General features: G+C 38.3%; 2 protein-coding genes and 1 pseudogene across 3 annotated transcripts; 2 read left to right on the top strand and 1 right to left on the bottom strand.

Annotated features, from left to right (window-relative positions):
• Window positions 1–4,721: 4,721 nt before the first annotated feature.
• LOC114944919 (uncharacterized) lies at window positions 4,722–5,439 on the top strand. Its single transcript, XM_029320976.1, has 2 exons — window positions 4,722–5,072; window positions 5,185–5,439. Exons 1-2 carry the CDS (start codon window positions 4,722–4,724, stop codon window positions 5,437–5,439), a joined length of 606 nt encoding a protein of 201 aa, XP_029176809.1.
• A 1,837-nt stretch (window positions 5,440–7,276) lies between these two features.
• On the bottom strand, window positions 7,277–12,667 carry LOC114927998 (uncharacterized; annotated as a pseudogene). Its single transcript, XR_003818994.2, has 3 exons — window positions 8,022–12,667; window positions 7,569–7,915; window positions 7,277–7,426 (listed from the first exon to the last, which is right to left on the bottom strand). The product of XR_003818994.2 is annotated as an uncharacterized LOC114927998 (transcript).
• Window positions 12,668–18,053: 5,386 nt separating this feature from the next.
• LOC114944920 (uncharacterized) lies at window positions 18,054–18,764 on the top strand. The gene has a single exon (XM_029320977.2). The coding sequence runs from the start codon at window positions 18,054–18,056 to the stop codon at window positions 18,762–18,764; it is 711 nt and encodes a 236-aa protein (XP_029176810.2).
• Window positions 18,765–18,806: the final 42 nt, after the last annotated feature.

Below are 18,806 nucleotides of genomic sequence, written 5' to 3'. Positions count from 1 at the left end.
CTCCACAGCGGCAGCAACCACAGCAACAGCAACCGCAGCAGCAATCGCAACAGCAACCGCAACAACAACCGCAGCAGCAACCGCAACAGCAACCGCAGCAGCAACCGCAACAGCAACCGCAACAACAACCGCAGCAGCAACCGCAACAGCAACCGCAGCAGCAATCGCAACAGCAACCGCAGCAACAGCCGCAGTCGTAGTCGCAGCCGCAATCGCAGCCGCAGTCGCAGCCGCAGCTGTACAATGAAAGTACGTGTTGTCTATAATTTTTTTCTACACACACACACACACACGTATACATGTAATATATACAATTTTACTATTTCAGATTTATTCAGATATAGACGAGGAGCCGGGCGAGCGAGAGCCCGATGGTATAGACAAAGAGGAGGATATTTTTATGGCCGTGGTCGCGGACAAAACGGACGCGGTAGTCACGGTGGCCGCAGTGGTCGCGGTGGCCGCCATGTAATAATTAAAAATTATTATTTGAATTAATATTATTATAATTATTATATTGTTATTATTACTATTATTATTACTATTATTATTATTACTATTATTATTACTATTACTACTATTACTATTACTACTAATACTACTATTATTATTAATATTACTTTTTATATATTTACATTAATATTATAAATATTAAAAAATATACATTTATTTAATGCATTTTATTTAATAATCTTTGCAAAAATATGTGAAATCCCACTAAAAAAGACATCACAGATGTAAAAAGAAAGCGCTAAGTTATATCTTTCGCCAGCAAAAATAATTCTTTATAATAATAAAAAATATTATCTTGTGACGACCCGATTAGCCGTCACTAGTCGCCCGCGCTCGTGTAAACGGCCCCTTTCGGGGCCACCACACGAATACGTTGGGAATCCGCCTTTTCGCCCCCACCCGTCACTCGACCCCCTCCAAGCTAGTCTTAGAGTGGGGTGGCCGACGGGTATAAAGAGCGGCGCAGCCGAGACTTCGACTCCAGTCCCGTCCTGGTCCCTCGAGCGTACTCAGGGATCGCTCCTCAGCTCCCACACTCCAAATCACCCCGGCCGACGAGCGTTCTCGTCGTGCGGGCCGAGCGTTCTCGGTCACCGGGTCCTGTCCGTGACTCGCCCCGGCCGACGAGCGTTCTCGTCGTGCAGGCCGGGCGTCCTCGGTCACCGGGTCCTGTCCGTAAATCACCCCGGCCGACGAGCGTTCTCGTTGTGCAGGCCGAGCGTTCTCGGTCACCGGGTCCTGTCCGTAACTCACCCCGGCCGACGAGCGTTCTCGTCGTGCAGGCCGAGCGTTCTCGGTCACCGGGTCCTGTCCGTAACTCACCCCGGCCGACGAGCGTTCTCGTCGTGCAGGCCGAGCGTCCTCGGTCACCGGGTCCTGTCCGTAAATCACCCCGGCCGACGAGCGTTCTCGTTGTGCAGGCCGAGCGTTCTCGGTCACCGGGTCCTGTCCGTAACTCACCCCGGCCGACGAGCGTTCTCGTCGTGCAGGCCGAGCGTTCTCGGTCACCGGGTCCTGTCCGTAACTCACCCCGGCCGACGAGCGTTCTCGTCGTGCAGGCCGAGCGTCCTCGGTCACCGGGTCCTGTCCGTAAATCACCCCGGCCGACGAGCGTTCTCGTCGTGCAGGCCGAGCGTTCTCGGTCACCGGGTCCTGTCCGTAAAATCACCCCGGCCGACGAGCGTTCTCGTCGTGCAGGCCGAGCGTCCTCGGTCACCGGGTCCTGTCCGTAAATCACCCCGGCCGACGAGCGTTCTCGTCGTGCAGGCCGAGCGTCCTCGGTCACCGGGTCCTGTCCGTAAATCACCCCGGCCGACGAGCGTTCTCGTCGTGCAGGCCGAGCGTCCTCGGTCACCGGGTCCTACCTGAAAGTCACCGGCGCCCGACGGAGCTCGCCCTTCTCAGGGCGCCCGTACGCGTGTCCGCGTTGGAAACTCTAGCAATAAGTCGTGTCCGCGTCCGTATAATCTGGTCGCGTCTCGTCCGTAATATTTCTATCCGTCAATCCTAGCAATAAGTCGTGTCCGCGTCCGTATAATCTGGTCGCGTCTCGTCCGTAATATTTCTATCTGTCAATCCTAGCAATAAGTCGTGTACGCGTCTGTATCATCTGGTCGCGTTTCGTCCGATTATACTGTGCTGTGTATAATGGTTTGAATCACGGGAGAACCACAGGAAGGTGGCCCCGAATAAACTCTACTTTTACCAGAGCAACCGTGTGTCATTGTAAATCTGAGTCTCCCCTCTTCCCGAATCCTGGCACCGACGAGCCGATCCGTGGCGTCGGGAAAGGTGCTTCGTTACAATCTTCTCAAAAATTATGTTTATAGGAAAAATAATTCTTTGCAAAAACTAATTACCATCAAAAATATTTTCTCAAAAATTATATAATATTTATAAATTATATTTTTTTTTTGTTAATAATACTAGAAAAAAATTAAAATATTAGCATCAAAAAGTAGTAAAATCAAAAAATTGCGCTAAATAATTATATTAATAATACGAGAAAAAAGGTTAAAATATTAGCATCAAAAAGTAGTGAAATCAAAAAGTTGCACTAAGTAAGTAACAACATAACATATAATATTTAGATAAATTTCCTATAATGATACAAATGTATAATTATTGCTTTATTTTAAAACGTTTATAATATATATAATAACAAAATAAATTCAGTAAAATATATATATATATTTATTTATCTTTAAATTTAAATAACATGAATAATTATGTAATTAATTAAAACTGGAATGTATATACATTTGTTATATCCCTAAGAGATATAACTATTAAAAAATAATTACTCGTATTACATCCGTTTGACGACGGACACTGACCGCGTAAAAACGCATACGATGCGAGATATACGCGGAACCGAAATTGCTCAACGCGCAAGCAAAGCAGAAGGACTTTGAATCTGCTTCGCTTGCACTTAGGTCCTTGACCGAGGGGGCCAGGCACTCCTTCCGATCAAGGAAATCCCAAAAAGTGATACTATAAAAACGGAGCAGGAGACGCGCCGCTCAGTCGAAAAGTCACTCTCAAGTCGCTCTCAAGTCGCTCTCAAGACGCTCTCGCGTCGTTAGTTAAACGACCTCACTAGCCGCGTGCGATATATAACATCCCTTCGCAGTCGCGCACGATACGCGAAGTTATAGTTAAACAGTGCCGTTAAACCGATATACTCACAAGTGTAACAGTGGTAAAATAAATAAAAATCAAGCGGTTTACTTGAATAAAAGTTTTAATAATAAAAGTGAAGTGCATTTATTTCATTAACCCGAAATAAGTCCTGACGCCCCAGATCTTCATCCTAATTTGGCGCGACCCCTTGTGTCTCACCCGAGGCACACAACACATTGTAAAACTATTATATATTTTTATAAAATATTTAAATAAATAAATATATATAATAAAATAAATTATTTATCTATAAATAATTATTTAATTCAAATATATTTAAACGTATATTCAAAAAAGGTAATATAAGGCACAAAAAATTAAATTTAGAAAATTAAAAAATTTAAAGTTAAATAAAAATTTTAAATTTAAATTAAAAAATAAAAGTAATAAAAATGTGATGTACAAAAAATACTTAGCGCTGTTTTTGTATTGTAGCCCTTTGACTACGAAACGTCCATAAAAATAATGATCAGTAACAAAATGTGTATATACAGAATATATCAGAAGTATATATATATAATGTCTTAAAAGTAAAATACAACTAATAAATATTAAAAGTTAACATCATTTGAACTAAAAGTGAATACATTAAATTTCACATCTTTATTTAAATATATTTAACTAAAATATTGAACATTAAAATTAACAATAATATATGATATTTTAAATCGGCCAATGGAGCCAAGCGCGAAAAATTAATTCTTCGGAACTGTATCTCTTGGTTTGAGATTACTAAGTTCCATATATAAATTAATCTCGAACTTATATATGGAGAAAAGTAGGCGAGAAAAATATAGGTTCGAAAAGTCGATGAAGTGGGAATCGAACCCGCGTCTTTCACTTTCCGGGCGACTGCTCTTACCAACTAAGCTATTCAAACCCTTTTGATCCTATATTTTTCATTTGCCTTTTTAATAGATGTTAGTAAATAACGCCATGATTAGGCCCGAGCGTGAATAAAATCAAATGAGAAATATTATATATAATATTTATAATCATCAATGCAAAAGATTTCCGGATGGATGCCGCGTGGTTTAACAGCGTAATGCCGACGTTTCGCAAATGTTGCAGTTTGCATCTTCAAGGTTGAGAGCTCCGATATTGAGCTTTCTTTTTGTACAAGACACTTTAGATATTATTAAAAAATCTGAAAATATTGACTTAAATTTTTTCCCATTAATAGAACATTGCCTAACCTTAACCTATTTCCAATTTCAAAGAGTTCTATGAACAAACCTCTGGAGCAGCAATGGGATCCCCCATTTTACCTATCATTGCAAACATTTTCATGGAACATTTTAAAAATAAAATCCTGAAAAATGCATCTCTTAAACCCTCTACATGGTTTCGATAGGTTGATGACACCTTTGTCATCTGGAGTCATGGCAGAGAAACACTCCCTCAATTTTTCGACTTTCTAAATTGCCAGCACTACAGTATTCAGTTCACAATGGAAATAAAACAGAATAATCAGCTCCTTTTTCTAGACGTGTTAGTTAAAAAGAACAAAGACGGCACCTTAGGCCATGGGGTTTATCGAAAACCAACACATACGGATCGTTACCTCTCATCATCACCCGGCTCAGAAGAATTCTATCATCAGTTCATTAATATACAGAGCCTTAACAATTTTTAAACCAACTTCCCTGAATGAAGAATTAGAACATCTCAACCAAGTCTTGACCAAGAATGGGTACAACACCAAAGACATCCATCGAACAACTGAAAGACTGAAAAATAAAATCTCCAGTTCTACAAATATGAGTACATCAAGTGAAAAAGAAGAAGAAAAAGAAGATAAAAAATGGACGACCCTTCCGTATCTTCAAGGTACAACAGAACGCATTAGCAGGATCCTGGGTAAACATAATATCAAAGTAATTTTCAAACCTCAAAATAAGATTGCGCAACTACTTCCTAATCCCAAGGATCGGAGACCACACTTAGAAACACCAGGTGTATACAAGATTTCTTGCTCCTGCGGAAAAGTGTACAATAAGAGAACCTGAGAGAAAGATCAGTACACAAATTAAGGAACAACAGAGTACCAGGTACTGCCATTTTAGTCAATCAGCCTTGGCAGAACATTGGATGGAAACGGGACACTCGGTACAATACGACAAAGCAACCAGACTAGCCTCCTCGCAAAGCTATTTCGCCAGGAAATATCGTAAAGCCCTAGAAATTCTGAAACATCCCGACAACCTCAACCGCGACAAAGGTTATGAAACAAACCCTATTTGACACACTGTCCTTAATATACACTCACACCACTAAGCGGCGTCATGACGGAATACTTTTCCGTAGATGAAAAACCTCCTATAATACATATAAGGATCACAACCCAAGAAAGCTCAATATCGGAGCTGTCAGCCCTGAAGATGCAAACTGCAACGTTTGCAAAACGTCGACATTACGCTGTTAAACCACGCGGCATCCATACGGAAATCTTTTGCATTGATGATTCCAATGGCCGCAAAAGTCTCAAAACTAGAATATTTATAATGTTAAAAAATTTATATTTTTATAAAAAGAGCTTTAATATATATAAGATATATAAGAATACCAAAAAAAGTCTAATATATTATATATTATCAGAAAAGAAATATTTTTATGGGCTCTTAATATTAATAAATATGATATTTTTAAATCGGCCAATAGTGCCCAAGCGCGAAAAATTAATTCTTCGGAACTGTATCTCTTGGTTTGAGATTATGGAACTTAGGTTTGAGATTACTAAGTTCCACATATAAATTAATCTCGAACTTACATATGGAGAAATAGGCAAGAAAAATATAGGTCCGAAAAGCCGCTGAAGGGGAAATCGAACCCGCGTTTTTCACTTTCCGGGCGACTGCTCTTACCAACTAAGCTACACAGACCCTTTCGATCCTATATTTTTCATTTGCCTCTTTTCTGATTTTATTCACGCCTGGGCCTTATGACGGCGTTATTTACTAACATCTACTAAAAGGCAAATGAAAAATATAGGATCGAAAGGATCTGAATAGCTTATTGTTAGTTGGTAAGAGCAGTCGCCCGGAAAGTGAAAGATGCGGGTTTGATTCCCGCTTCAGCGACTTTTCGGACTTATATTTTTCTCGCCTATTTCTCCATATGTAAGTTCGAGATTAATTTATATATGGAACTTAGTAATTTCAAACCAAGAGATACAATTCCGAAGAATTAATTTTTCGCGCTTAAGCTCTATTGGCCGATTTAAAAATATCATATTTATTATTATATATATATATTTAAGGTAAAAATAATGCGTTTTTTTGTGATATGAAGTTGATTTGTGATATGAAACTCTTAGTGCCTTCGACCTAGTATACTAAATATATGTATAGTTGATATGAACTAATGGAACTAGACAAATACACACTATTTAAGAGAAAATAGTAAAATTTATATATCAATGGAGAATAATTTTATTTATATATCAATAAATACATATATCAATATACAAATTTATTTTCTTTTCTATTAAACAAGTATATATACATGCATTGTACAGTTTATATTAAAAAAATAATAAATTAAAATGAAGAAAAAATTTATTTAATAATATTACATATTATTTATTCATTAATATAACATTCTCTTAATGCCAATTAAAATTGCCATGAAGTTTGGTTGCATCCAACTTTTGATACTAAATATTCGCGAAATACATTTCTCTAAGCTTTTGCAGCATTTGTGCCACTGTTTCCTTTCATATTAACAAGATCTTCATATAGTGCTAAGTTGTCAATCAGCTCTCGCCAGGCGCCTTCCATAATTTCATGGTTTTCATTATCTTTATCTACAAAGTTAGAGGGACAATACCATTTTGTAGCATCAGGTCTCTGTTCTTCGTCATTCATAATAAAATTATGTAAGCAAACTAAAGCATTAATTATGTGATCCACATTTTCAGGATGAATTACAGTCTTTCTGAAGAATTTGCCATCTAGCTGCCAATATACCAAATGTATTTTCAATGATCCTTCGTGCTCTTGACAGACGATAATTAAATACTGGAGCATTATCAACATTTTTACCAGCAAGAAATTTTTTAGAATATGGTTTTAAAATGTTCATATTTAATGGAAAGGCTTCATCAGCAACCAGGACATAGTTTTGATATTTGTACCAGGCAATTCACATGGCAGTGGTGCATCAAAAGTTCCTTGTCCCATACATCTCCCAAGCTCACTCTCACTCCACACTCCACCATTACTAATAGATCCTGTAAAAGACAGAAAAATGTTTAACAATATTAACTGACTTATCTATCAATCATGCGCATCAATATTCTTAAAAATTCTTCTTGTTGTCTAAGGGGAGCTTTGAAGAATATATATGCACATTGCAATCACTTATGTACATACCAAATTGACCAATATCCACTCAAAGGAAACGATATTTGTAGTCACATATTGCCATTAGAACAATGCTGAAGAATTTTTTTTAACAATATTTTGATCCAGAATTTGATGGTGCTTTTATGCAAATGTGCTTCCCATCAAGTGCACCGATGCAATTTGGAAACTGCCATTTATTGAAAAAACCTTCAACTGTTTGTTTCCAAATAAATCGATCTGATTGTGGAAGTACTGCAGGTTGAAAAGCTTTCCATATTGTTTCACACACTTCTCGAATAACTTTGTACACAATGGATCGATCAATTCTATATTCCCAATATTTAGAATGTGCACTGTCACCATGTGCTAAAAAGCTGCAATCATAAAAAATTTAACACTAAAGAAATTTATCAAAAGAAATACAATTATCATTAAAAATTCATATCTTTTTTTAAAATATATAATGTATTGCATAATCACCCAATAGTCAATGCAAGTTTCAATTCTGAAGGTAAAGGATGTCGCAAACCACCAAGAAGAAGAAATGGCTTAATTTGTCTAAGTAAATCATTAAATTGATGAGGTAACATCCTTGTATACGAAAAAAATTCTTCGTGGTCTGTAGTCTTTAATTCATGAAATAATGACAAATGGAATCCCTTTACATTACAACACTTGTTTAGTGGTCTGATCCACCATCTCCGACAAGTCGCATGATGTCGATGTTTTAAAATAAACAGAAATAATAATCATGCTCATCATTAAAAGCATATATTTTCGCACTGTGATTTCATCCATTTTCGCACTGTAATTATTTCAATTTTCAAAGAAACAGAGAAATATACTGTTTTTACTGCTACCATCATTCTTATCGCTGATTGATCGATAAGTCATTAAATAAAACTTTATGTACATAGATAGTTAAGTCAACCCAAGTTTATAAAAAGAGGATTCAGCCAATGAGCGCACAGTCTGTCGCAAGAACGTAGAAGTTTGGATTTGGTTAAACTTATACACAGTCAGTGACGACCAATTACGACAAATCGCACGACGCTTAACGACACTTGCGATGCTACGATACGAGATACGATCTTTATAGACTAGCTATTGCAACGATTCTACGATGCTACGATTCTACGATACGACCAAAGTAGACTTAGCTTAAGACAGCCCGAAACTCCTGGTGCACGCCCGCCGGAGAAGGTAGCTGTCCCCGACGTTATACCGCCGGAAAAATTACCAATTCCTGGCGCTACGCTACCGGCACAATTACCAGCTCCTGGCGCTACGTCGCCGGAACGGCCACCTTCACTTGGCGCTTGCCCGCCAGAGAGGCCCTTTACTCCTGGCGCTACGCTGCCGGAGCTCTTAAAGACCCCTCACTAGGCAGGAATCTACAAGTAAAAATCTACTAAAAGGGCCAGAGACTCCTAGTGAAACATCATCTAAAAAGTCAAGACTATCTGGCATCTCAGCCCAAACCAAACGTTGTTTCTCTATCTGGCGCTTCGACGCCGAAATCATCTATCATTTCATCGGGCGTAACATTGCCGGAAACGACTAATCTTCTGTTTCTAGGTTTACCAATAATACCAGCCCCCGACAACGACATCGACTTCGACATTCTCTACAGTCCACCTAGATCTCCGCTGAAGGAAAGATCTACATTGAACGCAGTATTGTGGAGAGTCCCGCCGTTAATATCGCCTCCGGTATCTCCTTCAAAGAAAACGCGACGCCTCTACACAGACGAAACGAAAAGGAGGGAAAAGTAAGCGATACCAATGGAAAAAGCTACACAATAATTACCATAATAATAATGACAAGTTTAATAACCTAATGTACAAAGAGAACTTTAATCCAAATAAAGCATTCGTCAGGATGCGCTATTAAAATGTAAATACTTCTCATATTTATTTACGAGAGCCTAAATACACATTCCACATCCTAAGCGTACGTTACCCTATTATAAGTGCCTAGTTATAAATGATAATTAGACATACTTCGCTTCAGGTATGCATATATTAAAAATTTATATTGAAAATTTTTACGTGTAAAGAATTTATTATTAATAATTACTTATTAATAAGATTATTATTATTTTATTTAAAATTGTGACAAGATTTAGAAATAACTGTTTATTAATTATAGCTAATATCAGTATAAAAAAATTACAAAAAAGTGGAAATATCATCGTGATTGTTATATAAGGGCCAAAAAAAGTAAAACAGTATGTGCCGAGTGGATCTAGTGCATCTTCAGTAAATTTAAAATCGAGTTATCAATTTTTTGAAATAATGAAATCTTTGGATGATACATTTCAGACTACACCGTATGTATTATACAAAATTATTTACATGTTTATATATTATAAAAGTATGTTCCGATATACACTGCTAATATGGAAAATGTAGAATATACATAATATAAATATAGATTTTTAATACCAGTAGCGTATATCGGAACATGCCCTATATATAACAATTCATTTTTTTACAAAATAATAAACACATTATCGAAGACGACTGAAGAAACATTTTTGGAACAAAATAAGGGAAAAAGAATTAATGAATTCTCAGATTCGTCAGATGTTGAATCAGAGATATGCTTTCAAGCATCAACTTCAGATATGCTTTTAAGCATCAACTTAAAGCCTTGAACTTTCATCATTAACCTCAACATTACTGCATCAACCAAAAAATGTATGTATGTATAATTATATGTATGTTAAATTATTGTATCATTTTTAAATTTTCTCAAACGTTAATTTAATTAACACTTTAAAATACTTAAAGTCGCCAGTAATGATTAAACAATAATAAATAATAAAAATAAATTTTCTTTTTATTTAATTCGACTAAACTGACACATGACAAAAGTACAAAATATGTCTCATAACGTTTCGGCCATCAATTACTGGCCCTTATCAAGCGTAACTAGAAAAATGATAATATAAAAATTATAAAGTACAACTAAATCATTCTAATAAGTTATAACTAAATCATTCTACATAAAAACTACCAATAAAATACAATACCTAATTATTGAAGTAAATTTACATATTAAAACACTAATTGTTAGTCCAGTGGAGGAAAACGAATCAAAGGTCTTGAATATCCCCTACAGAGAGGCAGTAAGCTCGTTAATGTTCCTAGTCATTGATGTATAGCATGAAATCAAGACCTGACATAGCCTTTGCCATGAATGTACTTAGCCGATTTTTAAATCAATTTGATTAAGTCATTGAAACGCAACAAAATGCGTCTTGAAATATTTGATAGGAAGCTCAAGATAATGTATAAAAGTAGTGGGAATGACTTTGTGTTAGGATTTTGCAGGCGATATAGAGACGCGGCGCTCAACAATCAGTTACGTAATTATGCTCGCAAACGGTTCAGTGACTTGGATCTCACAACTACAAAAATCTATAACATTAAGTACAACTGAAGCGAAGTATGTAGTGGCTGCAGCGGCAGCAAAAGAAGCTATATGGTTGCCGGAAGCGTATGAATGATATTAGATGTCAATGCAAGGAACTTACGGTTATCTATATAGACAATCAGTCCGCGATTCAATTAGTAAAGAATCCAATTTATCATAAAAGAATAAAGCGCATAGATATCCGTTATCATTTTCTCCGTGAAAAAGTAAAGAGAAAAGAATTGAGAATATGCTATATTTCAAGTAATCTGCAACGAGAAGATGTTTATACAAAAGCCGTTCCGAAAGAGCGTTTTAAGAATTTATGTGCAATGTTAAATTTAACAAACAAATGCGTGAAGCACTTAAGCGGTAGGAATATTGGATTAAAACCTAATAATAGCTTTTGTATTACACGTGCAGGCAAAGTGGCACTTTGTGTTCGTGTTTTTTGTGCGGAAAGCGACCGATTTCCCACGCCACCATCTAGCGGCGACGCGGTGAGTGAATAAGCCGCGTTCAAAGCCATTGCCTACGGCTGAGCCGCACCGTGCCGCCACAAGATGGCGGCGTGCGATCGGCCATCTCACACACAGAAAACGCGCACAAAGCTACTTTGCCTGCACTTGTAATACAAAATAGTATGTGTATCGCGTGCGGATTGACAATTGTTCACTCGTGTAGGGTAGTCGCACTTGCCTTTGGCTGGTGCGTCCATCCCCCACACTCGTGACCAATTGTCAACTTTCCGCACTTGATACACAATATACTATTAAGCTTGGCGCGCTTCACACAGCATGCGACTTGAAAGAAAGTAGCAACAGCGCATGCGCACTCTCTTTTCTTTCTCTCGCGAGACTCTTTCGCATCGATCAGTCGCACGAGTGCACGAGCACGTTTTTTTCTCTTTCTTTTGTCATGCGTATCGTTCAGTAAAATAAGTCATCTATATTTTGTATGTTATCAAATATATATCAGCATCATTAATACTTTAACTCGCGTTTACTTCTTTTCGCGAAACTCCTAACAACCGGCCATTCCTGCTAATAATTCAACATTTTCTGTTTTAGTTTTCTTACTTGCCTCTTGATTCATTCGACAAACGCATTTTGGGAAATGCATTTATGCAAAATAACAAACGTTCCATTGATTTATCGTTACCAATATTGAAGATGGAATTTTCGTCGAGCGTGTTAATTTTTCAGTTAGAGTCGAATTGATATCATTGCTGTTTTCTGTCAAGTATGTCTTGTACCTTTATCAGGAGTATCAATAATTAGTCTAAACATTCATAATTCAATTCCTTAATCTAAAAAATAAAACGTAATCATATGTATTATTACGTTACGTCCCTGGTCTTTCATCTCTTGAGTTCCATCGTTAAGGGGGTTGTTGATTGACAACTATCCTGTCTTTGTTTTTCGGCGCCATATTAGATTCGTTCGGAACGACCCGAGCTGTCGTGCCGTGAGGACGTTTCCTCCGATAGCTTACATTACAACATTATATTGTATCGTAGATTAATGCACATTATATTGTATTTGACTGCCGCAGCATATTGTATTATATTGTATTGCATTGTGTTATTAAAGTTCCTTTTTATATTGCGAGATAGTTTATTCCGAGTGCGAGTGAGTGCTTGATTGCCGGTAAACGTAACAGTAGGCTTGTTTTCTGTTCCTGCACTAATAAACTAGTGCACACTGGTGCAATAAGCTAGAATGAGACAAGTATATTTTGTCTCACTTTAACTTATTGCACCAGTGTGCACTAGTTTATTAGTGCAGGAACAGAAAACAGATCTAGTATGTTATCGGACAATCTTTATATTATTCGTTAAATTAGCAATCCATCAATTTTTATTAAATATTAAACATATTTAAAACCAATTGTTTAGTGAGATGATGTCTATAACAAAATGTATTTTTAAGAGATTTAATTCAGTTTTTATTTGTAAATGTAAGTATATAAAAATTATAATTATAATTATAACGTTTATGTATAATGTTTATATTTTTTATATAAAAATTGATTAATAAAAATATAATATATTAATATAATACAAAAAATTGTACTATAAAAGCTGATTTTCCAATAATTAAAAAACTATTTATTTATTTAAGACTTTACACATTTGCTAAATAAATATAAATAAATAATGAGTAATCCAAGCAAACAAAATATATAATAAAATTATTTTTCTTTCTTGTACCATCAAATGTATATTATAATTACTGAATTTTTATATCAATAGAAATTTATTTGTACCAAATACGTACAACACTGCTAGATATACCTCAAAATAATTACAATTATTTTTTAAATATAATTAGAGATATACAGGGTGTTCAGCGTAACGGTCCACACGATTTTTGAGACACTTTCCGACAATTTAGGAAAAAAATTTACAATGAAAATTTATCTGTTCCATGCAAGCTACCACATGCAATAAAAAATTTTGAAAATAGTTTTGTTTTCATAACAAAATCAAGATCACCTTGAATTTTTCAAATAAAACATCCTTTTTATTATTTATTCTTGTAGCTTACCTCGAGAGCTTTCCAAAACACTATAATAAAATATTTCTTTCTTAAGTACTTTCCAAGTTATGAGACTTAATATAAATACTCAATTTTATATAAACTATAAAATATCTTAGAAGACGACTTAACATGGGAGGAAAGAAAAATGAAATGGAAATTAATGGAGATTGCGGAGGGAAAAAGGAAGAAAGGGAACAAGGTATGGACAAGCTATGGGACGATTAAAATCAACGATTGTTGGTGGAGATGGAAGAAGAAAGAAGGTGTGCTTAGAAACTGGAAAGGAGAAACTAGAGAAAAAATAGAAAAAATGGAAGTGGAAAAAGGGGGAGTGGAGATAGGAATGAAAGAGAAACAAAGTTAGAAAAGGAGGGGAGAGAAGAAAAGAGAAAAGGAAGAAGAAAAAAGGGAAAAAAGAGAAAAAAATAAGAAAAGAGTGGAAAATAGGATTCTGGAATGTGATAGGGCTAAAAAGTAAAGAAGAAAAATTTTGGAAGAAAATAGGAGATTGAGAGGTGATAGTAATGATGAAAACGTGGATAGAGGAAAGAGATTAAGAAGTGATTAAAAAGAAGTTATCGAAAGGATATAGATGGGAGAAGCAAGTAGCAAAGAATAAAAAGAAGAAAGGAAGACTGATGGGGGAAATGATTATGGGAGTAAAGAAGAAGAGGGGAAAGATTAAGGTAATAGAAATGGAAGAAAAGGGGGATGGAATAATGATGGCGGATATAGAAGTGGAAAGAGAGAGTTGAAGGGTAATAGATGTATACATTAACGGGGACATGAAGAAGAAAATCAAGGAAATAAAGGAGTAGATGAAAGAGAAAGAAGGAAACAAATGGACAATATTAGAAGGAAATTTTAACGCAAGAACAGGGAGGAGAGGAGGAGTGATAGGAGGAGAAGAGGCAGAGGAAAGATCATCAAAGAAAAAGAAAGTTAATGAGGAGGGAAAAAACTGATAAAGTAACTGGAAGAAGTGGGGTGGGGTATTTTCAACGGAAGGATAAGAGGGAATAAGAAAGGGGAGTATACATACACAGGAGGAAGAGGGGAATCGGTGATTGACTACGTGGTAGGAGAGGAAAGAGTACAAGAAAAGATAAAGAGGATGAAGGTGAGAGATAATGTAGAATTGGACCATCCCAATGATCGTGACATTAGAAAGAAGAGAAGATAATGAAAAAAAGAAAAAGAGGGAAAGAGAAAGAAAAAGAAAAGGGGGGAGATAGACGAAGAGGGGAGGAGAAAGAATAAGGGAGGGAATAAAATAGGAAGGAGAATGGAAAGAGGGAATAGAAGAGGAGTTAGAGAAAAAATAGGAAGGATAGAAAAGAAATTGAGAGAAGGAGAAAAAGAGAGTGAAGAAGGAAAAAAGAAAAAGTGGTGGGACAAAAAATGTGAAGGAAAGAGGAAAGAGGTGAGGAAAAAGTTAAGAGAATGGAGGAAAAGGCGAGGAGGAGGAAAAGGAAAAAAAGCAAAAGCGGAATACAAGCTAATGTGTAAAGGAAAAAGGGAAGAGGAGAGGATAAGATGGTACAAAGAGACGATAGAGGCAAGAAGGGAAGGAGAGGAATGGAAAATCATAAACAGGGAAAGAAAAAAGAGGAAAGAGATGAATGAAGAGATAAGAGCGGAGGAATGAAAGGAGTACTTCATGGACTTATTGGAGGGGGGAGGTAGAGAATAAAGTTGTAAGAAGAGGAAAAAAAAGGGAAAGGGATGAGGAACAAGAGATAAACAGGGGGGGAGTACAGAGGATATGGAAAAAAATAAAGAAAGGAAAGGTAGCGGGAGAGGATGGATGGACCGAGTGAGGGATGGAAATATGAAGGGGAAAGGATAGAGGAGTGGATATGGGAAATGTGCAACAGAATCTGGAGAGGGGAAGGATGGCCGGAGAGGTGGAAAGATAGGATAATTGTACCACTGGTAAAAAAGGGAACGGGAGATAGGGTGGAAAATTAGAGGGGTAATGTTGATGTCAACGTTATATAAGATATACGTGAAAATACTAACAGAAAGGCTAAAGAAGGAAATAGAGGAGGAGAATGTGATACCGGAGAGTCAAACAGGTTTCAGGAAGGGAATGGGGGTGATGGACAGCATTTATGTACTATACTATTTGGTGAATAGAAAAGTGAATAAGAAAGGAGGTAAGGTAGTGGCGGCATTCATAGATTTAGAGATGGCGTTTAATTCGGTGGACAAGGAGGTGTTAACAGAAGCAATGAGGAATAAGGGGGTAAGGGAAGAACTAAGGAGTAGGATAGAGGAGGTATATAGAAAAACGAGAAGCAAAGTAAGAGTGGGGAAGGAGGAAGAGAAAAGCTTCTGAACGGCGAAGAAAGTGAGGCAGGGTTGCCCAATGAGCCCACATTTGTTTAACCTGTTAATAGCGGATATAGAGGAGGTGCTGAGGAAAGGAGAATGAGGAGGAATGAAGCTGGGAGGGGAAAAAGTACACTGTTTAGCATATGCGGATGACATGGTACTGTGGGCAGAGAATGAAGAAAGGATGGTACACATATCAGGGAAAATGAAAAATTGTATAGAAAAAAATTAGAAGTGAATGTGGATAAGACGAAGATAATGAGGTTTAAAAAGGGAAGAGGAAGAATGAAAAAAGCTGAGTGAAGATGAAAAGAAAAGACTAGAGGAAGTGAAGGAGTTCATTTCTCTAGGATACAAATTGCAAAGGAATGGGAGACAGGAGGCACAGGTAAAGGACAGAGTAAGGAAGACAGGAGCGGTGATAAGACAGGTGTGAGAAATGGGGAAAAGAAGATTTGCAGGAGGAGGATTTGCATTGGATAAAAAAGATATGACTAATGGAAAGGTTAGTGCGAACGGTGTTGGAATATGGGACGGAAATATGGGGGTGGAAGGAAAGGAGAGAAGTAGAGGCAATGCAGGAAAAATGGATTAGGTGGACGTTAGGAGTGGACTGATGTACGCCGAGATACATGGTTGTTTGGTATTCAATAAACTATTTACGCGTATCGCCCGGTCAATCTACCCGCTCGAATTCGGGTACCCGCATATATATATGTCGGGTCCTTCGCCGTTGCCTTCGGGGGCTTCCGTTGCCGATCGCGACCCATCGTGCGCGGTCCCCGCTAATACGAATCAGAATCGTCTCAGAGACAACGAGAGACACACGTGCGGCCGACATAGCCGGCTATTGTATACCATTATACGCTGTATTTCAATTAAGCATTTATACCTTGTATCTCGAGTGCAGGTCACTACCTTCTGAGTTTTTTCAATAAATATAAGCAAGTGAGAGAGAAACATTCTCGGTCGTATATTCGTGAAGCACTCATTCCACGACAACATACGACGGGCACACGCCCGATAATTCAACTTACGTACATCCCGTACATTTGGTCCTTCGAGCCGGATTCATCCAAGGAATTCCGCAAGCTCGGTCAAGGTACTGTCCAACAAACTTCTAGAGGATATAACACGAAGGGCGCAAGCCAAATTAAAAAAGGCCAACGTATCGAGTTATCACGTACGGTATCGGCCTACGGAATTTCCCATACATCGGCAGACGTCCTAACAAAGGAGAGGTCAAGAGCGGCTATTTTACTCGTCGGCGAGTACAAACGATTGCCCCGCATTGGCGACAACGGCATAATTCCAACGGACGGGCAATCGAACCGGCAGTCACGGCAATCCTTGTCGGCCATATTCGACAAGACGAACGACGCATCGAGGGCCAAACAGCGCATTGAGACGACGACACCCCCTTCCTCCCCGCAGGACGACCGACAAAGGATTACCGAGCGTTCACGCGTTTTCTTTCTTTAATAAGAAATAAATGTAAGGTAAGGGTAGCTATCTAGTGACGAGTACCAACCAGATTCGAATAAAACGTGTGTCTCAATTCAATTAGTTTAAAATGTCTAATACAGAAAATCTCGCGGTACTTAAAAGACAACGCGCTATGATCAAGGGATCCTGCACTCGAATAAAACATTACGTCGAGACAATTACTGCTATCAATACCTCGACAACGGCTCAACTTGAAGAGCGCAAATTAAAACTAGAACATTATTGGGCCGAATATCACACTGTACAGACGCAAATAGAAATTTTAGAAGAAGCCGAAGGTAACGATCGGGCTACGTTCGAGGACGCATTTTATGCCGTATCCGCTAAAATCAGGGAGTTATTAAGCCCTCCCACGCACTCGCGCACTGCCGCTGTTTCGCCGGCAACGCTTTCGGAAATCTCGGACGCAACTTCCCGCGTGCGCTTACCTAAATTAAATTTACCGACATTTTCGGGGAAATATGACGAGTGGTTCCCGTTCTTCGATACATTCACGTCGGTCATACATACGAACGCGTCTCTCAGTTGCATACAAAAGTTTCAATATTTAAAGGCCTCTCTCACAGACGATGCGAGCAGCGTAATTAATTCTCTAGAGATTTCGGACGCGAATTACAATGCAGCGTGAAATCTTCTTAAAGAGCGGTACGATAACAAACGGGTAATCGTGCAAAATCATATCAAGACCATTATAGAATTACTTTCCATGACAAGGGAAAATTATACCGAGTTAAGGCAAATCGCGGATGGCGCGACAAAGCACATACACGCGTTGCAAGCTCTTAAGCGACCCACCGCGTATTGGGACGATATTTTAATACACGTGCTATGCTCGAAATTCGATCCCCTCACACTACGCGAGTGGCAATCTTCGCTTACGGGTAACGAATTACCATCGTCCAAACAATTCTTCGATTTTATCACACGACAGTGTCAGATGCTCGAAGTCACAAACAAATCTAGCAACGTCGCGAACGTCAAGGACGGCACTGCCAAGGCACGCGCCAAGCGTCAAACAGCATGCGCAGCTACCGTCAAGTTAAAATGCAACTACTGTCGAGGGGAGCATTCCATTTATTACTGCAAGAATTTTTTGGCACTTCAGGTTCCTCAAAGGATCGCGGAAATTCGTTCTCGCATAATTTGCCTTAATTGTCTGCGTTCCAACACGCACATCGCTAGCAAATGCACTTCAGGAGGTTGCAAGGTCTGCCAAGCCAAGCATAACACGCTTCTTCATATGACAACCGTCTCGCAGCAAGCGCCTAATTCCTCTAGCTCTTCAGGAAAGGGCAGCGACAACTCCAACTCCGCAGAATCCTCTGCCGTAGTAGCGACACACGTCGCAGGGGGAAGTGTTAACGTCATATTGTCAACAGCCATGGTGCACGCGCGCGATCATCAGGGCGTGCTTTGACCTTGTCGCATTCTGTTGGATTGTGGTTCTCAGGCGAATGTC

The sequence above is a fragment of the Nylanderia fulva genome, unplaced genomic scaffold (genome assembly GCF_048542155.1).
Source record: "Nylanderia fulva isolate GAGA-0341 unplaced genomic scaffold, ASM4854215v1 Scaffold111, whole genome shotgun sequence".
Classification (NCBI taxonomy): Eukaryota; Metazoa; Arthropoda; class Insecta; order Hymenoptera; family Formicidae; genus Nylanderia; species Nylanderia fulva.
The sequence above is the reverse complement of the archived record's forward strand: the minus strand, read 5'-3'. Positions and strand labels throughout refer to the sequence as shown.

Excerpts from the sequence above, each read along its gene's own strand:
- LOC114944919 (XM_029320976.1), top strand. The coding sequence starts at position 4,722 with ATGGGGTTTATCGAAAACCAACACATACGGATCGTTACCTCTCATCAT. Across the intron at positions 5,073-5,184 it reads TGGGTAAACATAATATCAAA|TGTACAATAAGAGAACCTGA; the intron begins GTAATTTTCAAA and ends CCTGCGGAAAAG.
- LOC114944920 (XM_029320977.2), top strand. The coding sequence starts at position 18,054 with ATGACAAGGGAAAATTATACCGAGTTAAGGCAAATCGCGGATGGCGCG.